Below are 9,106 nucleotides of genomic sequence, written 5' to 3' on the forward strand. Positions count from 1 at the left end.
GTGTTGACAGCCTGTTCTCACGTCCGCTTTCCCACAATATAAACAGCTAATGATGGAGGGCGAGTTCTTGGTTTCTTATGTGGGTTTATTGTTAGGCAGTTTCATTAACGTCCTCCCAGCGCGACAACAGCAGTCAAGTTTTCGTCCCCCGTAAAGCAGTTCGTCTGCCGTAGACAGCAATGTTGTGACACTTTTAAACAGGACAATACTGCCATCTACTGTACATGCATATGTGACCCACCCATAATGTGTCACATTTTTGTGTTGATTTATTTATTTTATTTTGTGGTTTGAATTCGTTTTTGGAGCTGTCATTACACATTTATCAGTATTCACATTGGTCAGTAGGGGGCAGTAGGGCGTTTCTTCCCAATTGAATGCTATCACCTGCAGACCGGAAGTGTCTTGTCATTCTGATGAGCGCGACCAGTCTGTGAACAATTGAAACGTCCTGTGTGCTTTTTCCTCCTGTATAACAGGTTAGTTTTGGTGAATCAACTCACTGAATAATATCCATGTGATCTTTATAAGTTTAAGTACACATTCTGATGGTGGAGCCTAACTCTAAAGTGTTTGTGAGTTGTAGTTTGTATTTGTGAATGAATCCAGTGCACAGCTGCAGTAATCAATACAAAAAGGTGACGTGAGTGCGCAATGTTTATATAGGAACTTCTGATCCTAATTCAGACTCCCAAATTAGAGCTCCCGTTTTCTTATTGATTTTATAATGTATATTTGTATAATGTGTGTGTTCTGAAATAGTGACAGAGAATAGAACAAGGATGGACAATTCAACCCTTAACTCAACAATGAGTAGATGAGTGTTATGTGTGTGTAAATGTGTAAATAAATGAACACTGAAATTCAAGTATTTCTTTTATTTATTTATATATACATATATATATATATACATACATATATATATATATATATATATATATATATATATATATATGTAATAAAATATATATATATATATATATATATATATATATATATATATATATATATATATATATATATATATATATATATATATATATATATATATATATAGCTAGAATTCACTGAAAGTCAAGTATTTCTTATATATATATATCTTAACGACGCCCCCCAACCCCCACCCCACCACCTCCCGAAATCGGAGGTCTCAAGGTTGGCAAGCATGATGTTTATATGTACGTGTATATGTATGTATATATGTACGTGTATGTGTATGTTTATATATATATATATATATATATATATATACATACATACATATATATACAGTATATATATATATATATATATATATATATATATATATATATATATATATATATATATATATATATATATATATGTGTGTGTGTGAGTGATTGTGTGTATATATGTATATGTATATTTTTTTAAAAATCAATATTTGAAAAATCTGAATGGATTTAGGATGGGGATGAATAAGAGTCACAGCTGTAGTAATTGTATTGTATAATGTTCCCAATCAACGTGCTTTAAACACTTCTGGAATAGGACATACCGTATTTTCCGCACCATAAGCCGCCCCGTGTTATAAGCCGCGCCTTCAATGAACGGCATATTTCAAAACTTTGTCCACCTATAAGCCGCCCCGTGTTGTAAGCCGCATCTAACTGCGCTAAAGGAATGTCAAAAAAACAGTCAGATAGGTCAGTCAAACTTTAATAATATATTAAAAACCAGCGTTCTAACAACTCTGTTCACTCCCAAAATGTACGCAAATGTGCAATCACAAACATAGTAAAATTCAAAATAGTGCAGAGCAATAGCAACATAATGTTGCTCGAACGTTAATGTCACAACACACAAAATAAACATAACGCTCACTTTCTGAAGTTATTCTTCATTCATAAATCCCTCGAATTCTTCTCTTTCGGTGTCCGAATTAAAAAGTTGGGCGAATACGGGATCCAAAATGGCCGGCTCCGTCTCGTCGAAGTCATTGCCTTCCGGAAAGCTCGGACCACAGTTGTGACCGAAATATCCGCCCAGGCATTTACGATCCACTGGCAGATGTTGGCGTATGTCGTCCGGCGCTGTCTCCCTGTCTTAGTGAAGGTGTGTTCGCCTTCGGTCATCCATTGTTCCCACGCCGTTCGCAGTCGTGCTTTAAATGCCCTGTTGACACCAATATCGAGCGGTTGGAGTTCTTTGGTTAATCCACCCGGAATGACGGCGAGTGTTGTATTTGTGTGCTTCACTTGTTTTTTGACACCATCTGTGATGTGGGCGCGCATGGAGTCGTATATCAACATGGAACACACAAAGGAAATGAAACGTAATACCCGCGCGCTTCTTCTTCTACGGGGGCGGGTGGTTGCTTACCGTAGAAGAAGAAGCGCTTCCTCTTCTACGGGGGCGGGTGCTTACCTTGGCAGTTGCTTACCATAGAAGAAGAAGCGCTTCCTCTTCTACGGGGAAAAAACATGGCGGCTGTTTACCGTAGTTGCGAGACCGAAACTTTATGAAAGTAAATATTTATATTAATCCATATATAAGGCGCACCGGGTTATAAGCCGCACTGTCAGCTTTTGTGAAAATTTGTGGTTTTTAGGTGCGGCTTATAGTGCGGAAAATACGGTACACAATTATTACATCATAACACAAAAGGACAAGATCCCCTAAAAACCCAGTAAAGACTGTCATGTACTTTCTTTTGTCTGCCCATTAGATGAGCAACCTGGTGGCCTCTCAGATCATGACCCAGGTGGAGGTGGGCTCTCGGGCCGGCGCCATCGAGAAGTGGCTGGCGGTGGCCGACATCTGCCGCTGCCTCAACAACTACAACGGCGTGCTGGAGATCACCTCCGCCCTCAACCGCAGCGCCATCTATCGGCTGAAGAAGACCTGGGCCAAAGTCTGCAAACAGGTGAGGGGGCCGCGTGCGCGCTCGGGGGGGCCACTTGATTAGGTACAATCAACGTTGTCCTGGTCTTCTGCCGCAGACCAAGGCGCTGATGGAGCGTCTGCAGAGGACCGTGTCGTCTGAGGGACGCTTCAAGAACCTGCGAGAGACGCTGAAAAAGTAACCCTGCTTGAGCGTCTTCAAGCTAAACCATGGCTTCTTACGCGTGTGTGTGTGTGTGTGTGTGTGTGTGTGTGTGTGTGTGTGTGTGTGCGCAGCTGTAACCCCCCGTGCGTCCCCTACCTGGGCATGTATCTGACCGACCTGGCCTTCATCGAGGAGGGAACGCCCAACTTCACGGAGGACGGCCTGGTCAACTTCTCCAAGATGAGGATGGTAAAGAGGCTGTTGCTAGGCAACCGTCCCGCCTGTTGCTAACGTGGGCGTCGTGGTCATGTTTTGTGTGTTTCAGATCTCCCACATCATCCGAGAGATCCGTCAGTTCCAGCAAGCTCCTTACAGGCTGGAGCACCAGGCCAAGGTGGGGGGGTGCAGGGCGTCTACGTCTACGTACTTCCGGCTTGCCTTGATTGACGTCTTACAAACTCCCGCCCCCTCCAGGTGACCCACTTCCTGCTGGACAAGACGCAGGTGATGGACGAGGACACGCTCTATGAGCGCTCCCTCAAGACGGAGCCGAGGGTGTCGCCGGGCTAGCGACGTCGCCGCTTCACTCCCACGGCGGTGCCTTCGCTCGACTGTTACGGTCACCTGACATGGAAACCGGAACCGTAGCCGGAACCAGGGACGCTCTTACACGGCTTGGATCAGGTTTGGGGCGTTGCCTAGCAACCGATGTTACCGTGAAGAAAGACCGCGTTTCTGGAGGTTCTCGTAGAAATGTTTGTTCTACGTTACCAATCCACTCAGGCGGACCTGAACTTATACAGAAAGTTAGCTTGCATGTACAAAAACTAATCAATCAATCAATCAATCAATCAATGTTTATTTATATAGCCCTAAATCACAAGTGTCTCAAAGGGCTGCACAAGCCACAACCACATCCTCGGTACAGAGCCCACATAAGGGCAAGGAAAAACTCACAACCCAGTGGGATGTCAATGTGAATGACTATGAGAAACCTTGGAGAGGACCGCAGATGTGGGTGACCCCACCCCCCTCTAGGGGAGACCGGATGCAATGGACGTCGAGTGGATCTAGCATAATATTGTGAAAGTCCAGTCCATAGTGGATCTAACATAATAGTGAGAGTCCAGTCCATAGTGGATCTAACATAATAGTAAGAGTCCAGTCCATAGAGGATCTAACATAATAGTGAGAGTCCAGTCCATAGTGGATCTAACATAATAGTGAGAGTCCAGTCCATAGTGAATCTAACATAATAGTGAGAGTCCAGTCCATAGTGGATCTAACATAATAGTGAGAGTCCAGTCCATAGTGCATCTAACATAATAGTGAGAGTCCAGTCCATAGTGGATCTAACATAATAGTGAGAGTCCAGTCCATAGTGGATCTAACATAATAGTGAGAGAGTCCAGTCCATAGTGGATCTAACATAAAGTAAGAGTCCAGTCCATAGTGGATCTAACATAATAGTGAGAGAGTCCAGTCCATAGTGGATCTAACATAATAGTAAGAGTCCAGTCCATAGTGGATCTAACATAATAGTAAGAGAGTCCAGTCCATAGTGGATCTAACATAATAGTGAGAGTCCAGTCCATAGTGGATATAACATAATAGTGAGAGAGTCCAGTCCATAGTGGATCTAACATAATAGTAAGAGTCCAGTCCATAGTGGATCTAACATAATAGTAAGAGTCCAGTCCATAGTGGATCTAACATAATATTGTGAAAGTCCAGTCCATAGTGGATCTAACATAATATTGTGAAAGTCCAGTCCATAGTGGATCTAACATAATAGTAAGAGTCCAGTCCATAGTGGATCTAACATAATAGTGAGAGTCCAGTCCATAGTGGGGCCAGCAAGAGACCATCCCGAGCGGAGACGGGTCAGCAGCGCATAGATGTTCCCAACCGATGCACAGGCGAGTCGTCCACTCTGGGTCCCGACTCTGGACAGCCAGCACTTCATCCATGGCCACCGGACCTGTGCCCCCCCGCCCCCCTTTCCACAAGGGAGAGGGGGGCAGAAAAGAAAAGAGACGGCAGATCAACTGGTCTAAGAGGGTGCCCCCCCTTTTCCACAAGAGAGAGGGGGGCAGAAAAGAAAAGAGACGGCAGATCAACTGGTCTAAAAGGGTAACCCCCCCCCCTCCACAAGGGAGAGGGGGGCAGAAAAGAAAAGAGACGGCAGATCAACTGGTCTAAAAGGGGGGCTATTTAAAGGCTAGAGTATACAAATGAGTTTTAAGACGGGACTTAAATGCTTCTACTGAGGTAGCATCTCTAATTGTTACCGGGAGGGCATTCCAGAGTACTGGAGCCCCAATAGAAAACGCTCTATAACAAAGCACTTCCTGTTTCCAGAGCTCGACGTGATGTCACTTCCTGTCCGCAGTCACATGATCAAATATTCGCACTTTTGTACACAAAACCCAGTCTTTTTAACAAGATAATACACGTATTGATGCTTTCCATTAGTATTATTAATGCTATTATTATTAGCTTCTGGATCAGGTTTGGGGCGTTGCCTAGCAACCCACGTCACTGGGAAGAAAGACCGCGTTTCTGGAGGTTCTCGTAGAAATGTTTGTTCTACGTTACCAGCCCACTGAACTTAGCAGTAACAGAAAGTTCTGGTTCTTTGGTCCAAGCTGTGGTTCCGCGAAATGATGCACGTTTTTTTTTTTAACAAGATAATACACTTAAAATCCTATTGATGCTTTCCATTATTGTTATTATTATTAATATTATTATCTCCTGGCCAGTATTGTTAACGTAGTTGGAGTGTGTCGTTAGCAGTAGCACCTTTGCACTGTACAAGAATGTAAACCTAAGCAGTTTATTTATAATATTTACTTTCCGTGTATGTTTAATGTCATCAATCAATCAATCAATCAATCAATCAATGTTTATTTATATAGCCCTAAATCGCAAGTGTCTCAAAGGGCTGCACAAGCCACAACCACATCCTCGGTACAGAGCCCACATAAGGGCAAGGAAAAACTCACCCCAGTGGGACGTCGATGTGAATGACTATGAGAAACCTTGGAGAGGACCACATATATGGGTAACCCCCCCCACCCCCCTCCAGGGGAGACCGAATGAATGTGACAGTTGTTTTCTTTCCCATCATTTTCACACCAATAAAAAGTAAAAAAATGACACGCTGACTAACATTGGGGTTCCTTTGTGTGTGTGTGTGTGTGTTAGTGTGTGTGTGTGTGTGTGTGTGTTCTGGCAATGCTTACTTAATGGGGACATGGCTCTGTTTACACAGTCACCTTTAGGCATACTTGCCAACCCTCCCGGATTTTCCGGGAGACTCCCGAAATTCAGCACCTCTCCCGAAAACCTCCCGGGACCAATTTTCTCCCGAAATTCAGGTGGACCTGAGTGACGTGTTGACAACACACAACAACAGTGTCTACCGTAAAGCAGTTCGTCTGCCGTAAACAGCAATGTTGTGACACTTTTAAACAGGACAATACTGCCATCTACTGTACATGCATATGTGACCCACCCATAATGTGTCACATTTTTGTGTTGATTTATTTATTTTATTTTGTGGTTTGAATTCGTTTTTGGAGCTGTCATTACACATTTATCAGTATTCACATTGGTCAGTAGGGGGCAGTAGGGCGTTTCTTCCCAATTGAATGCTATCGCCTGCAGACCGGAAGTGTCTTGTCATTCTGATGAGCGCGACCAGTCTGTGAACAATTGAAACGTCCTGTGTGCTTTTTCCTCCTGTATAACAGGTTAGTTTTGGTGAATCAACTCACTGAATAATATCCATGTGATCTTTATAAGTTTAAGTACACATTCTGATGGTGGAGCCTAACTCTAAAGTGTTTGTGCGTTGTAGTTTGTAAATGAACACTGAAATTCAAGTATTTATTTTATTTATATATATATATATATATATATATATATATATATATATATATATATATATATATATATATATATATAGCTAGAATTCACTGAAAGTCAAGTATTTCTTATATATATATATATATTAGAGATGCGCGGTTTGCGGACACAACCGCGGAGTCCGCGGATTATCCGCGGATCGGGCGGATGAAATTAAAAACAATAAGATTTTATCCGCTCGCGGGTCGGGTCGGGCGGATTAATTAGATATTTTTTTTATTTTTTTTGCGGGTGGCAGTTAAACCAATTCGGAAATATATATACATAGTTAAATGTTGTTACCCACATACGAAAAACGAGCAGGCACCTGCAGCATATGCCACAACAGAAGAAAAAAAAAGAAAAGAGATGGACACTTTTACGGAGCGGAGAAGGGACGCCTCGCCGGGGTCCGGGACCGAGGCCCCTTCCCCCGAGAGGGCCCCACCGGGAGCCGTAGCTGAGGCGATCCGCGAGAAGGGCCCGACGCACGTCCAGGGTCACTACCGCGCCCACCGCACCGACACCCCGCCTCGTCCGCTTTCGCAGTGCGCTCACGAAAGGGGTGGGGCTCACCCTGGTTGATATAGAGAGCAGGACGGTGGCCATGGAATTTCATTTAAGGTTTGTGATAAACCATCAAACTCATTCGTTAAAAGGACTCTATAGTAATATAAAGCAAATTTTTCTGGACATTATCATGCAAGAAAAGTTTATTTTTGGGATCGCGATCACCGCGTAATGATTTTTAAAGGTTGCATTACATTATTAACTGTCCCATGTGATCAGCCAGTGCGATTGGAAGTCCATGCTCAATTATTGCCTCCGTAAATAAAACTTCGGCATTTATCACATCCAAAGAATCTGTTTGGGCGACGAAAAACGTTGAAAGTTTTCCACTTGTATCGCTAGCAACGGCATTAGACTTGTGTTTTTTTGTCCCAACGTGGTCTTTTACATCGCTAATTCCTCCGTGTCCGATCGAAAAATCTTGTCTGCACAAGGTGCAATTCGCGTAGTTTTCACCCTTTTTTTTATTTTTTTATTAATATTAGATATATAACAACGGGCGGATGGCGGGCGGGTGCAGTTCTGATCAAACGTTACATCGGGTGGATGGCGGATGGTTGACGACTTTCTGACGCGGTTGCGGATGAAATAAATTGCCTATCCGCGCATCTCTAATATATATATATATATATATCCTAACCACGCCCCCAACCACGCCCCCCGCCCCACCCCCCACCTCCCGAAATCGGAGGTCTCAAGGTTGGCAAGTATGCCTTTAGGGGACCTCTGACGGTATGGGGACAAAAAAAACAGGTCCCCTAAAGCAGTGGTCCCCAACCTTTTTGTAGCTGCGGATCGTTCAACGCTTGAAAATTTGTCTCACGGACCGGGGGGGTGTTTGGTTTTTTTTTTTTTTTTTTTTTTTTTGTCATAAAAAAATACAATCATGTGTGCTTACGGACTGTATCTCTGCAGACTGTATTGATCTACCGTATTTTTCGGACTATAAGTCACAGTTTTTTCCATAGTTTGGCCGGGGGTGCGACTTATACTCAGGAGCGACTTATGTGTGAAATGATTAACACATTAGCGTAAAATATCAAATATAATATTAAAGCTGCAAGCAGCGTTGTTCAGGCCCGCGTATTTGGCAGGTGCTAGTCCTAAGTGTCCCAATACTTTTGTCTACTTTTAGTCTGAAGTGTCCCAAGACTTTTGTCTAGTGTACCTACCTTGTCTGCATTGTGTGGGCACGTTGGTGCTTCCTGCTTTTAAGCAGCCATCTTAAAAAAACAGCACCGCAGGAGCATCAGTGCAGCAAGTCTTTGAAGGGTCATAAAATCAAAACCGGAGCAGGTATCACAACTCTTTCACCAACTTTTAATCAGAAGGGTTCAATCTCTCTCCTGTGTTAGTTTGAAGCCGAAACAACAAACGCGCTCAGAGGAGATAATGTTTGAAGAAAGGGGACGGGTTTTTACAAAAATGTTGTGTTGAAGGGGGTATAGCAAACTTCCTGTAGGTTTTTGCTGGGGGTTGTCAATTTATGAAATGTAGGTCTAAGTGAGACCTACATTGAGGTTTTCGTTTCATGTCTCTCCGACCTTCCCAGTGGGAGTTACAGGCAGTTTTGTCATTTTTTTTCTTCCGAGGAGCAGTTTTTTCTCCGTTTTATTC

General features: G+C 43.2%; 1 protein-coding gene across 4 annotated transcripts in view; it reads left to right on the forward strand.

Moving 5' to 3' along the window:
* The window catches only part of rasgrf2a (Ras protein-specific guanine nucleotide-releasing factor 2a), a 55,117-nt gene extending 50,151 nt beyond the window's left edge, over positions 1–4,966 (forward strand). For 3 of the 4 annotated variants that reach the window (XM_061927352.2, XM_061927353.2, XM_061927354.2), the window contains 5 exons: positions 2,690–2,887; positions 2,964–3,043; positions 3,142–3,259; positions 3,336–3,404; positions 3,485–4,966. In XM_061927352.2, the coding sequence (XP_061783336.1) occupies positions 2,690–2,887; positions 2,964–3,043; positions 3,142–3,259; positions 3,336–3,404; positions 3,485–3,580 (561 nt within the window). In that variant the 3' untranslated portion in view covers positions 3,581–4,966. The remainder of the gene's footprint in view (positions 1–2,689; positions 2,888–2,963; positions 3,044–3,141; positions 3,260–3,335; positions 3,405–3,484) is intronic. The other variant, XR_012049261.1, reaches the window with a different exon arrangement.
* The last annotated feature ends 4,140 nt before the right edge of the window (positions 4,967–9,106 follow it).

The sequence above is a fragment of the Nerophis lumbriciformis genome, linkage group LG32, assembly GCF_033978685.3.
Source record: "Nerophis lumbriciformis linkage group LG32, RoL_Nlum_v2.1, whole genome shotgun sequence".
NCBI lineage: Eukaryota > Metazoa > Chordata > Actinopteri > Syngnathiformes > Syngnathidae > Nerophis > Nerophis lumbriciformis.